This window comes from Leishmania braziliensis, chromosome 33 (assembly GCF_000002845.2).
Source record: "Leishmania braziliensis MHOM/BR/75/M2904 complete genome, chromosome 33".
In the NCBI taxonomy this organism is placed as follows: Eukaryota; Euglenozoa; class Kinetoplastea; order Trypanosomatida; family Trypanosomatidae; genus Leishmania; species Leishmania braziliensis.
In genome coordinates, this window is record NC_009325.2 from 1421719 (window position 1) to 1435341 (window position 13623).

Below are 13623 nucleotides of genomic sequence, written 5' to 3' on the forward strand. Positions count from 1 at the left end.
TTTTCCATTTGTTGCACAATCCCCGGCGTATTATTCACCTTGCCTGAGCTCCGCGCGCCACGCGTGCAGGGGAGGGGGAGGCAACTGCCTCGGTGCTCTTCACTCACCCTCGTTCTTCTCGCAGCACGTGGGTGGCGCCGGTGGCCTCTGATGATAGAAGTGGACATGTGCACAAATACATTCGCTCTCTTGCATTATATGTACGGACAATGAGGAGGGGGGGGACAGATGCGCCGCTCTCGCTTGTGTCCCCGCAGAACTTTGTAGTTGGAGGTGCCTCTGAGTGTGAAGGCAGAGATGTCGTGATCCGTCTTCTCTGAGAACAGGGCTCTTAAAGAACTCCGTGCTCGGACTTGTCGATGATAGCTGTTAGCAAATGGCCTCTGACAGTGCCTCAGCGCTGTTACTTCGTAAGTGCAACGTACACCCACCCTGCATGTGATCCACTTTCGCATCGCCTTCTATCCCACTTCGCGCTTCTCTTCTCTCCCACGCCCTCTCCCTTTCTTTGCCGGCTATCGCCGTGCTCCTCTGTGTTTGCCTTGAACGCCGACACTTGGCTGCATGTCTCCGCGTGTGTGCGCTACGGAGCGCCATTTCCCCCTTAACGACAAGAAGAAGAGCATCATAGGGGAAGTCTTATTCAGCGCGGCTGCTCCTCGCCGGGGTGACATCATACGGGAGTAGGGAGGAGCTCCCAACACGAACAGCAGAATAAGACTAGCATATCGATCGCCTTCACATACTGTCGCTCTTCATCAAGACAACTTCTATCACGTGAGTGTAGAGAGGGGTCTTGCAACCCTGTGTATCATCCTTCCCCTTTCGAGACTCTCTGACCCGTCGTTTTGTGTCTGGACATTTTTACTGTCGCCATCGGTGTTAGCGGTGGCATTTGAGGGGGGGGGGTGTCCATCTTCTGGTGACTGTGACGTGCTCGATCTTTTCTGCCCTCTGTGTAGTGTTGCTGTGCTAGCGTGGCTTCGTGAGGCGTCGACGGCATTCAGTCGGTATGTAACTCGAGAGACGCACACGACTTGAGGACCTCATCTTTTATTTTCTTCGCTTCGAACTGGCGTGTGCTGTGGTGCCCCGCGTTCGCTCTTGTCGCCCACTCCACATCTCTCCGTGTGGGTTTAGACGTACGAACATCTATAGAGAGACGAAAGGACAAGGAGAGAGTTGATAGTTCACTGAACTCGTTCTCTCAGAGGCCTTTCCTTCACTTTCTCCGGTACTTCTACGTGACATGCAGAACATGGAATCATGGGCAGGCGCTTCTTCCGACGCGGTGCGCTTGCCCGGCAATGGCACCACTTCCATCGAGGATTTGCTCGCCGGGGTGACGTGGGTTCGGGATTTAACCGATGCAAGCCTTGCAGTGGAGCGTGTGCACAATGCATTCGTGCAGGTAATCTTTAGTGTCCTGCCAGAGGACAATGTCGACGACAGTGATGTCGCCCATCGCTTCGTGACTGCGGCGGAGCGACAAAGAAAGGCGGAGCGCGCCCGTCGTCTGCGCGAGGAGGCACGTCGTGAATTGGAGAATCTGCGCGATGACCTGGTGAGCGGCTCTGACGACTCGGAGCAGCGCAGTGAGGACGAGGAGGACCTGAGCCTTGACGAGACGAATCTGGTCGACCTTGAAACGAACGAGTTCATGCGCTGGATTGAAGCCGGCGCCTCCGGTAGCTTTTCCCTGTCGCGGCATCAAACTGATGAGGAGGCCTTGCGCGACGACCTCGAGTTCAAGTTGGAGCAGACAGGGCTTGGCAAGTCAACGGAATCCGCTGTGCGGGAGGCATGTCCGGAGCGACTCAAAGAGGTGCTTGTGGAGCCTCGAATGCTTCCGGACGGTAGTGTGTGCGAATTCTCTCCCCAGTGCGAGGTTTACTGGGTGCTACGTCAGCTGCGCAATGCTGGTCAGCCCTTCGCACACAATACGCGCATCTGCGCCCTCGCCAGTCGTCCGCTCTCCGAGATTGTCGACGAGCCGGTGGTGGTCGCGCTGGGGTATGCACTGCAGAAGATGACGGTAGAGCACTATGAGCCTGGTCACCTCATGGTGTATCACCAGACACCCCTGCACCCACTCCTGTGCGCTTTGCTGGAAGGGTCGGTGCTGACCGAAGACGCCAGGCACACCATCGCACCGGCATCCTACGCGTACAATGTCACCACTGGCCAGCGCCAGGAGCCCGCTATCGGCGAAACCTATGTCGGATTCGACGCCGTAGCACGCCACTCGATTGGCGAAGGCGACCCGCTATGGTATGGCGAGCGACGCGAGCGCCATTACGCCCAGCGCAAACCGTGCTTCATCGAGCTTGGCCGCCTCCTTGTCCGTCTCGTGGAGCTGAACCGCCTGTTTCGCGGCCTGGAATACCGTCGGCAGCGCATGATTGCCTCACTTAAGGACCACCCGGATGCTCGTGTGCAGGATCAGCGGACGATCCTCAGCTCCCTCGTATTCGAGAGCGCAGTGGAGGCGGATATTTGGCTGACCTTTGTAGACAGCCTTCAGGGTCTGCACGGCACCGACCCCTACCTGCGCATTCGAGAGCTCGGTCTCGAGGATGCCTTTGAAGAATTCAGCATTACCGGCCTGCAGTATCAGGAGAATCTGCGGTCCAACACGGCTGTGACGCTGTGTCCGAGCAATGCGCACATGAGCCTGCGCGACTGGGCTGCAAATGTCGGCCGCACGCTGGCCCGGTCACTCGATGGTGAGCAGATTCTGTCCTTGTTCACTAAAGCACTGGTATCGCAGTTCTCCAAGGCGCCGATACTAGCGAATATGGTGGTGGATGTCTTCTGCGCCGAGGGCGACCTTATCGTCAGCTACAAGCGCTCGGAGCGTGCTGACCAGATCTTCTCGCTGGCCAGCATGTTCACGGAGCACGCGCAGTACTTTCTTGAGCTTCTCGAGATGGAGCACAATGACCTTGTGAAGCTGTACTTTGTGCTAGATCAGAAACTCGTCTACGACATCCTCAACCTCGAAGGCCTCTACCAACGCCGCGAAGACACGGACTGGTGGCGCGCGCGCGACGAGGCTATGAGCTTCGTTGTAATTCGCCTGTTGGAGGTGCTTCCGACGCAGGTGCGTGCTCAGCTCACCGCAAACGCCGAGTACGTCGTGAGCGCGTCGTCGGCGCAGCGCCTCAGTACGTTCTGTGCACAGGGTTCGTACGCCGCGACTCGACTGCAGCTCAGCGACTTCGACGGCGCCGCGCGAGTGTGGGAGCCTCAGTGGAACGTAGTGGAAGCCCTCCCCGCAACGAAAGACGCGCACGACCTCAGCCGCGTCTGTGCAGTGTATCGGGGCAACAGCGGCGTAACGGCCTTTACCTTCATTGACGAACATGGAACAGTACTGGGCACGACACGTTGGGTGGACTGTGCTGTGTCGACAGTGAGCGGGCGTGAGCGGGCGGTGCTGCAGGCAATACAATTGCGGAAGCTGTTCACGCAGTGCCGGCCTACGGTGGTGGCCATCGGCGCCTCCTCCACCGCGTGCCTGCCGCTGTTGCGCACCCTCGAGAAGTTTGTGCGCGAGCAGATCCACCAGAGCACATTTGTTGACGTGCCGGTTGTGTGGGCAAGTGTGGAGGTGCCGCGGTACTACAGCGTGACCACATATGCGCGGTTAGAACTGCCACAAGCGGAGAACATTGTGGTGACGAGCATTGCTCTTGCCCGCTACGTGCAGGACCCGCTGCAGGTGTTGTGCTCCTTGTTCGAGAGTGAGCAGACGGCGCTGCAGCTGTGCCGCACGATGCGCATCTCCCCCTCGCACGACCGCCAGCTCTACCAGCGCCTGGCGTGGGAAATGAGTCTGTGGGTGGCGGCGGTGGGCCTGTGGGTCAGCGATGTCGTGTTCCGTCCCAATGCAGCCGCGATGCTGCAGTTTGTACCCGGCCTCGGCCCCGCCAAAGCGCGGGCGTTGGCCAGCTCCATCCTTTGCTCGGACGTCCCGCAAAGCCGACGGCACGTGGAGCAGCTTCTGCAGCAATACGGGGCCGCTATCGTGCAAAACGCCGCACCGGTGCTGCGTGTTCGCTCCCCGGAGCAGTGCGACGGGGAGCTCCCGTGGCACCCTCTCGATGCAACCCTGATTCCGTCGCCGTGGTACACGATCGCTTGCATGGTGGCAAAGGCCACTGCCCCCTCATCGACGCTGCCCGCAGAGGCATTGCTGGTGGGGCTGCTTGAGATGGCGCAGGAGGAGCGCCGGGCTGCACTGTACCGTGTCGACGTGCCTGCTGTGATGGCCAAGGTCAAGGCGAGTGAGACAGTACCGGCGGACATGGGCCGTCGTGAAGTGGAGTTCATGGTGGACGAACTTGTTGCCAATGGCCGCTCCTTTATGCGCCGCCCGTATCGCCGTCTCACCAACGTAGAGTTTATGAGTTGCATTACCGGCATCACGTACCTCTCCAGTGCTGACGTCAACGCACTGTCGAAGGGAGCAGGGGCGGGAAGCGGCAGCGGCAGTGGTGGCACCTTCGTGGTGCGCGAGGGTGACTACATTACGGGTACAGTCACCAACTTGCAGGGCGGCTCCACACCTGGTATCCGCCTGGCCACCTCGCGCGGCGTGACCGCCTTTATCGCAGCAGCGGATATCCGCGATGAGGCAATGCGCGTCGACCTTCTCGAGTACATTCGTAGGACTGAGCAGCTGCGGGACTGGGCTCGCCATGAAAATGGTGATGGACGTCCGCCGGAGCGAGTGGAGGCTCCTGTGTGGCTTCGACGCGGTGCTCTCCTGCAAGGCACGGTGCGCCGCTGTGTCTGGGCGCGCTGTGAGCTGCATCTGCAGTGGTGCTCCCCACGCGAGGAGCTGGCGGTGGCAAGCGACGGCAATGGTGAAGGGGAGACGGCCATGCCGTCGTACGGCAACATGGAACGCGGCGCCAGCAGCAGCGTGAACTCGCTGAACACGACGCAGGTGGAGCAGCAAGTGCGCGTGTTCGCGACTAAGATGTCGCGCCACCCGCTCTTCCGCGACGTCTCCAAAAAAGGTGCAGCCAACATGCTACGCGACAAGGAGATCGGCGAGTCGCTTCTGCGTCCGCGCACCGCGAGTGTGCACCGGCTCGTGTGTGAGGTGAAGGTCGGCGGCAACGCTACCAACCACTGGGTCATCTCCGAGGAGCGTCGCGCGAATGGGCAGTTCTACTACAAGGTTGAGGATCGCGTCGTGGATCGACAGTGGGAGTTCACAGACGTGGACGACTTCCTGTGCAACTTTGTGGAACCGATGGTGAAGCGCATCCAATCGATTCGCGCGCATCGCCGATTTGAGGACAGCGCCGAATACGTGCAGGCCGCGCTCGACGCTCAACGAGAAGTGAGCGGGGGCTTCGCCTACGTCTTCACCGAGACGGAGAGCAAACGACACCTTTACCGAGTGTACTCGAGCGGTGGTAACGAGACGTACGACTTCCCGCTACACATCACAGGCGAGTTCATCTACATTCGCCTGCCGTTTTTCCACGATGGGAAGCCGACCAACAAGTGGGTGCCTTGCAAGAGTGCGGAGAAGGTAAGTGAGACGGTGAAGAACTACGCCCGCGCGATGAGCAAGCGGCCAGAGAGTGGTTAGCTATGCTAGCGCCATCCAAAGAATGCCAGAAAGTCTGTGTACTAGGCACGCAGTGGGTGGAGGCCGGCGTACGCTGACTCCATAGGCAGATAAGGTAAAGGGATTCAACACGTTTTGTGAGTCACAGCTGTACCGTCCTGTGTGTCAAGAGCCCTCTTTATGACACCTCTGGGGGTGAGAGAAGGGTTTCGGGTTAATTAAGCGTTCGAGGTTGACGGTGGCCGTAGTGGTGTACTCTACTGCACACGCTTAGACGTGGGTGTCTCTCTCTCTCTTTCTTGCCCGTGTCCGGGTGTTGTACGTGCCTTCATGTGGGTGAGGGGTTTGCAGCTATCCCTCTCCTCCCTCCTCGATGGCGACCTCGTGTTTCTCCGTCCTCTCTCGTGTACCAATGTCGCTTGCTGTGCGTAAAATAAATTCACCCCCCTCCAATCCCTTGGTCGACTACATGCGGTCATGCCCTACCCCAGTCTGGTGCGTAACTGCCCGTTATGACGGGTGCGGAAGTGGTGGTTCCGGTTCAGTCTTGTACACATTGTAGCAACAGTGCTGCCTGACCTGCCGTTACTACTCGACGAGGCCATCTGTGGCTCAGCCACGCACTGGGTGCTGTGTCGTGGAGACAGTGGCATTTCGCACTCAGCTTCTGAAGGAGTGTAATGCACAACACACCACGACCTCCCCAAGACACCCCCTCCCCCCACACACCCACACGTACAGGGATCACCTGCAGTTCTGTCGCTGCCTCTCCTTTCCTTATCCTACTTTCCCTTCTCCCTCTCTGCTTCCCCTTCTTTACGGTCTCTGTTGTCTCACTCCTATGCACTAAGCTACTCAACGTGGAGCGTGAGCATCGACGCACGTATCGCCGCACACTCATCAGTAGCGGCGCTCTCTCCCCTTCCGCGCCCCGTTATCGCGTGCGTGTGGATGCGTGCGGAGCGGTAAATTGCGCGGCAGGCACGCAGCTGGTCTCTATTGTTCGGTCTGTTCACTACATCACATCTGTGCGTGCCACTTGCTCAGCATCAGCGCTGTCTCCCTCCCATTCCTTTCTTTTCCATTTAAAGCCTCGACATACCGAGCGGAGCGAATGCTGCGGCGGGGCCTTTTACATTTGGCGCGTGTCTTGTCGGCGGATGCGTCGCTGGTTTCGCTGCCCCCAAACGTGCAGCGCTGCGAGGTGTTCCGGAATGTCTTGTCACTCGATGAGGAGGAACTTATCTACGCCGAGCTCGGCCGTGTTCTGCAACGCGAAGGACAGACGACCATCTGGAGGGGGTCTACGCCAGAAGACAAGGTCATCAAGCATGTGTATCTGGAGATGTTTGGCACAGAGAAGGAGTTCACGGAAGTAAAGAACTGGCAGAAGAAGGAGGTGCGCCACCTACCGGGGCTGCTGTGGTCGCCGACACTTCTACGCGTATTAATGGATGTGGCACCGCCGTTGATTGGCGGCATGCCGGATACCGCACGGGTTGTGGAACATCACGTCCCCGGCTACGAGATGCACGTTGAGCATCCCACCGTTGGCACCGGCTTCCTTTATTTCAATTTGCTGAGTGACACCGTGTTGGACTTTGATGACGAGAGCACCGGCCGGCGCGGGCAGGTGCTGCTGCCGGCTCGCGCGCTCATGTGTGCCTCCGGCGAGGCGCGCTGGGGCTTCCGCTTTGGCGAGAAGACAGAGGAGATGCACACGTACGTTTTGGCCAACGGAACTAGCATACGGGTGGAGACCGACATGCGCCTCAGCGTGCAGGTGTGGAAGCTCAACTCCAATCTCCTCGACGGGCGTCTCTTGCAGGAGCGGCTCGAAGACAGCCTGGAGATGGCCGCTAAGCGACTTTCAGAGGAGGCTGCTAAGCGTCGTGAGCTAGAGAAGGGCCCCGAAGAGGCGGCGACAGCGCTGCAGCCGCCTGACGTACAGACCCCCTCCCTCACCACGGCTGTCGATCCGCAGCGCCCGCTTGACCTGTTCTTGGCCGCGGCAATGGAGAGCGTATCCGGCAAGGGGGTGCTGGGCGGTGACCTGGCACAATCGGAGGGCGGCTTGGCGTCCGGCCAGGCAGGTGCCAAGAAGACGATGGGGGACATTCGACAAAACTACGGACAGTACAAGCAGCAGTTCTCTAAGGCGTACAATATACTGCAGGACATGAAGGTGATGCAGGACTCCGGGCAGCCCATCAACGACCTCTGGTTGAAGCAAAAGATAACAGAGTCGTCGTCTGTGGACGCGGAGAAGGACTGCCAAGACGGCTTCAACCCTTCCAACATCGAAGAAACGTGGGATAACGTCGACGCCAAGGCGCGCTTCTATAAGGCGAAGCTGAAGATGATGGACTACGACGGCACCGCCTTCCTTAACTCGCGCATGCCTGATATTTCGCAGGACGCACCGCTCGACATGCGCAGCACCATTCGCAAGATGGCCCCCCACGTCAAGGATGGCGACAAGATCCTCGCCAGTCTCCCGAACTCCAGCTGAGGTACGCGCCTCCTCTTTTCTTCCCCTCGGTGAGTTGTTGGCGCGTGTGGCCGCGGGTGTGTCTCGGTCTTTTTCCCCTTCCTCTCTGTGTATTCTGCTATCAAACGTGCTCGTGTTTTGTGGCTGTCATTGAGAGTGGTGCGTTGCTGTGATTGGCCATCGCACAGTCCTTCTTTCGCTCTCCCTCTCTCTCCTCTGTCTCTTTCTCTGTCTCCACCGCGCCAGTTAAACTCCAACGTGCTTCGTCGCCGACGCGCCGTTGAGTGCCGTTTTGCCACGCGCCGTTACGAGAGACAACACTCCAACGGACATGTTCAACCCATACAGTGCACGAATGTGTGCGCATGTATGTGTGCCGCCATACACGCAATGCCGAGATATCGAGGGCACGTACATCTTGTCTCCATCCGTCCTGCAGCGCGCTTCTGTATTCGCGTATCCATTGGCGGCTTTACTGGCTGAGTGACTAGTTGGCTCCAGTGCCCCTTTGTTTGAGGTCTCTCACTAAACTTTGTCTCCTCACCTCCTCTTTTGCATCTTCTTGGGTTTGCGTGCCCCAACCCAGCGGGCCGAAGCTCAAAACAGCAAATCGTGCGGCTGACTTCTCTCGTCCACCCACCCAACAGCCGCGGGCCTCTACTAAAGTCGACACCGTACATCCTTACGCGCTTACCCGAGAGCGCTGTTTCTCAGATCCCTTCCCTCTCAAGCACCATCCCCCCTCCTCCCTGATCGGCACACACAGACGCACACGCACGTGTGAGTAGGCCGCGTCTGTGTCACCAGCGCCCCCTCAAGAGAGTCGAAATAAGAGCGAAAAAAGAAAGAAATACGAGTGAAGCGCAGAGCACACACGCGCACAAAGGGCCCTCGCGCGGCTCGAGGAGGCATGGCCAAAAGGCCGTTCAAGGGGTCAGCCAAGGCGCCGCCCAAGGAGGCGGCATCGATGTTCAAGGTGGAGCTTGGGCAAGTGGACTGCGCGCCCTTCACCTTCGCCAACGCAGAAGACACCCGCGTCTATGCTGAGGTGGAGCAGTTGCTAGAGAAGCTGCGGTTGAATCCCACCGCCGAGGTGCTTGCAGCGGCGCAGCACAAGTTGATGGAGCTGAGAGGGTACCCTACAGTTGTGGCCGTCGTTGCCGGTCGCTTTCCTCTGCTCTTCTCTGCGCTCGCGCAGTTTGCGAAAGATCTCGGTGCGGCCAATGCAGAGCCCATGAGCGTCGCAGGTGTGAAGTCGGATGTGCGGTGCCGCAGCGTGTGGCTGTCTAACGCATGCGCTGTGGAGGACATCGGTGATCAGGCGCTGGCCACCCTCGCCCCTCTTCCGCAGCTTCTGAGAAGCTTCGGAAAGGATGGCAATGATGTTGAGAACGAGGTGTGGTCAGTGCTACATCTCTTCTCATGGGCACTGCGCTGTTCGGCGATTGGTGGGTCCATTGCGACCTTTCTGGAAAGCTGCGAGGAGCTCTGGATGCTCGTGGAGTCGGAGGTGGGGAAGGCAGAACCACACGACAGTGTGCAGCTGGTGTTGCTGGATCTTCTCAGCGCCTTGGCACTTCATGCCGCTTTCTCAGCAGCACTCCGCAAGCGACTGTTGGTGATCGCAGGGAAGCTGACGCGCTTACCACTCCCTGTGCACTTTCACACGGCTGTTAAGCTGTACTACGGGTGCGCAGTCGCCGAGCAGGAGGACGAGGACGGGGGCGTAGAGAAGGCGCTCGATGCGCTTCATGATGCGTGGGAAAGGATGACGCAGCAGTCCGCCGTCACCCCACCTGCACTGCAGGCAGCAAAGTGGATTTTCAAGGCAGAGGCGATGCACAACTTCAAGACCGCCACTCAACTTCATCGTTTTCTTTGCAGCCGCTGCAACGGCCCCGCCCTCGACGTCGAGGACGTAATGACATTCCGCAAAAAGGCGTGTGAGTTACCGGCGGCGCTTCGTGCGTTCTGCGTGCACGCACTTCCGGGGAACCCTCTTCTGTGGCTCCATCGGGCCCTCGTGAACTCCCCAAAGCCGCAACTTGTCACGGCAATCACAGACACGCTCGCCGATGTCGTGCTCGATGGAGCGCCTGAGATTCAGACAGGCGAGTCGACGGGCGCCACTCATGTGTGCGTTGACAAGAACACATACACGCAGCTTTGCCTGCAGCAGCTGTGGGTGAGCGGAATGAGTGTGTCGCTCAGCGGTCTTCTGAACAGGCGGGATGCGGTTATCACGGCGGCCGTTGTGCGACTGCTAGAATGGATGGCTGTTCACACCTCACACGACGACTCAACGCGGCGCGTTTTGCTGGGCGCCCCCAGCATCTCGCATGTTGCCGATGTCTTGGCCGGCGTTGCCGAGAGCGACGCGGTGAAGGAAGAACTCAAGAAGAAGGCGGTGCGGGCCGTTGTGGAGCATGCCTTCTGTCTCGTGTGCGCATTGGATCACGCAGAGCTGACAAGCGTCTTCAACGACACGATCGTCATGTCGACGAGCACGCTTATCACCGAAGGGAAAGACGATCCCGTTCTCCTGCAGCATGGTCTGCGCGCGCTCGCTCACCTCGCTGCGGCCTTCCCAATGGCGGCATCTGTAGCGCTGGACTTTGACTTTCTCGCCGAGCAGTGCACCATCGCCGACTCACCAGCGGTGAGCGCTGGTGCCCTCATCGTGGGCTCGCTGAATGTGATGAGTGCCATTGTTCTCCAGGAGCCCACTGTGGTTACCTTTGAGTGGATCGAGATTTTGCTCGGCACTCTGCAGAACCTCGACGGGTGGCGGCACAGCGTGCCAGATCTGGACGCCGCTCTGTGGCGGTGTGTGCGGCACACCGTCGACGCCTCCGCGGACTGTAATGAGTACCTTTTCACGGCGGAGATGGAGAATGGGCTGCGAAACGAACTGGGGAGCCTGAAATGCGAGCGTGCGCACCTGGACAGCATAATGCCGTCCCTCCTCGCCATAGCCTCCCGCATGCAACCTTCTGAGTATCCTCACGTATACGCGGCGACGCAGGAGGCGATCACGCGTGTGCCGGCGGAGCTGTGGACGCAAGACATGTGTGACGGCGCCCTCCACTTCCTTGTCACGTCGTATCCGTTGCTGGACTCTCACCAAGCGGATGAAGCCAGTGCAAGGTGCACGACCACGGCGGCCGTGGCCGTCCTCTACGGCGCTGCGCATTCGCACTTGCATTTGACGGCTGATGCGTGCGCCAACTTGGCTCGGGGAATTTCCAAAAAGGGCCTCACAACTAACGCAATGACGGCACTCTTCGACCTCGCGGACGACGCTGCGGCGGTGTTGGTCTCCTCAGACGCGGTCGCCATCCCATGTGAGGCGACAAAGCTGTGCAGTGCTGTTCTGCCGCTTCTGCACAATTTATTCGTTACTTGCCCAACGACGCGGTCGCCTGCTGCGGAGGAACGCGTGCAGCGCATAAGTAGCGTTCTGGCACGCGCCCCATCAAGCACATTCACACCACAGCTGCACCTCGCCACACTGCTCCTTGTGGAGGACACTTGTTCCTGCAGGACCCATTCCAGTGTAACGACGGAGAGCGTCAAGATGCAGCAAGTATGGACGGTCCTGATGAGCATAGCTCAGCAGGCGGCCGACAAAAAGAGTGAGGAGGCGTGGCGTGCCGTTTTGAGCCGCGCCTACGCAGTCGCCCACCAGCTCTTTCTCACCTTCTCCGCCGTACCCATTGTGGACCAGAGCGATCCTCGTCTGAACTTCGTCGGCAAGTGCGGTCTGCCGCATGTGGCAATGGAGGAATGCGCTGCCTTGCTCCAGACGGTGCTCAACAACGAAGACGCTCGTGCTAGCCTGCGGCGGGACTACGGTGAGTCGTATACAGTCGCCCTCCAGCACATTGCAAACCCCGTCCATCACTCGAGCGGAATCATTCCGCTCTCTCTTCAGCGGTATCACGAGGAAACAAAGCAGAACTGAACAAGTGCCATGCGGCAACCGCCGCAGTATCTGTGCGGTGTTGTATCGCGGACCTTGCAGCCTCCGTCTTCTGCTGCCCATCACCCTCCGAGCAGCGACTCATTCCAGAGGACACGACTCGATAGGCATTGCTCACGGGACCTGTTCTGTGCGTATTGTAGGTGTTAATGATGCAAAATGCGACTTTGGGGGGGGGGGGTAGCGGCGAGGGATAGTCAAAAATGGTTGTGAGAGCAACTGCACACCAGCCCGTCCCTCCGCACCAGTGCGACACGCACACTCATGCACAAGAAGGACAAATGTGCACGCGTGCGCAAAACGAGATGGACTGCGCGGCGGCTATGCGCGCTGTGAGGCGAGAAGGGAAGAGGCGCGTGCGGCCCTCCCCAAGGCCTGAGACCCTTCGTAGTCTCCTTCACTGGAACTCTATCGAGCAATGAAAGAGAAAAGCGTAGTGCACACGTACTCAGACACCCACCCACCCACCCACCTACACACACACACACACACAGGCATAGATCTTCTCGTCCGTCTTCCGATTCATCATACTGGATCGTTGACAAGACCGTGACAGAAGTGTGAGAGGTGAGTGGTGTAACTCTTCTTTGTCTGCGTGGACCGCCGAAGCAGCAGCCGATGCAACGCAAGCCGCGTGTGTGTATGTGTGCGTGTGCCCCTCTCTTCAGCTTCCGCTTGGCCTCAATCACCCACGCACCACTTTGTCTCCCTCTGCTACGCGATTTCCCTCTCTTCTCTCTTTGGCGTTTCATCACGCATAAAACAAGGGCCACCTGCAGGAGGCTCTCCTAAATCGCGATGGCAGAGGGCAACGCTACTGCGGTTGGTACTGGTGCGCTAGCGACAGCGTCACAGCGCCGCGGCTGCTGTGTCCCAATCCTGAGCTTTCTGCACGTCCCGGGGAAAATGCTGAAGCCTCTGTGGCTTATGATGGGTACCGCCTTCAGATTTCGAACTCCTAGAATGATCGAGGCTGCAAGCGGGAAGCCAGCAGCCTCGCCGTCTGTGCTGTTGCTCACGGCGAAGCACTCCTTTGCTCCCTGGAACTACACCAAAGATGCGTCGCAGTTGAAGATCCCCCCAGAGTATCAGAAGGCACGTTTTGTTATTTGCCGCATGTACCGCACGGATGAAGACGGGAGGGCGGTGGCGACAGACGCTGTGAGTCTCCGCCTTCTCGCCCAGCACCCCAGCCTCGACGTGGCGCTACTCGCTGTCGATGCCGCATCATGGAAAGCGCCACATCGTGCTACCGCGGAGGCGCCAACGCACACATTGGACTTGGCGCCGGAATCACTGCTGCTGTGCAAGGAGCTCTATCCAGCTGCGTCGGATGGACTGCTCATTGGCTTCCGCGGCGTTGGTCGGCTTGGGGAGCTCGACACGCTGGACCCATCCGTGCTGCAGCGTCTACCTCCGCATGAGCGCGACGCTCTTCTGAAGGAAATGCAGGACGTGGAAGGCAAGCAGATACGGGCCACCGCAACCGTCTCGGTACTGGATGCGCAGGGCATGTGCAAAGGTGTGGGTGATCTCGCCACATGCTATCACGGCATGTCA

General features: G+C 59.0%; 4 protein-coding genes across 4 annotated transcripts; all 4 read left to right on the forward strand.

Annotated features, from left to right (window-relative positions):
• Positions 1 to 1258: 1258 nt before the first annotated feature.
• LBRM_33_3380 (conserved hypothetical protein) lies at positions 1259 to 5611 on the forward strand (the record flags this gene model as incomplete). The annotated part of the gene is made up of 1 exon (XM_003723174.1): positions 1259 to 5611. The coding sequence occupies one exon, from the start codon at positions 1259 to 1261 to the stop codon at positions 5609 to 5611; it is 4353 nt and encodes a 1450-aa protein (XP_003723222.1).
• A 1093-nt stretch (positions 5612 to 6704) lies between these two features.
• On the forward strand, positions 6705 to 8102 carry LBRM_33_3390 (conserved hypothetical protein; the record flags this gene model as incomplete). The annotated part of the gene is made up of 1 exon (XM_001568053.1): positions 6705 to 8102. The coding sequence occupies one exon, from the start codon at positions 6705 to 6707 to the stop codon at positions 8100 to 8102; it is 1398 nt and encodes a 465-aa protein (XP_001568103.1).
• Positions 8103 to 9201: 1099 nt separating this feature from the next.
• On the forward strand, positions 9202 to 12045 carry LBRM_33_3400 (conserved hypothetical protein; the record flags this gene model as incomplete). Its single annotated transcript, XM_001568054.1, has 1 exon — positions 9202 to 12045. The coding sequence occupies one exon, from the start codon at positions 9202 to 9204 to the stop codon at positions 12043 to 12045; it is 2844 nt and encodes a 947-aa protein (XP_001568104.1).
• An 816-nt stretch (positions 12046 to 12861) lies between these two features.
• LBRM_33_3410 (conserved hypothetical protein) lies at positions 12862 to 13623 on the forward strand (the record flags this gene model as incomplete). The annotated part of the gene is made up of 1 exon (XM_001568055.1): positions 12862 to 13623. A coding segment is annotated over one exon (762 nt), but the record flags the coding sequence as incomplete, so codon positions are not given.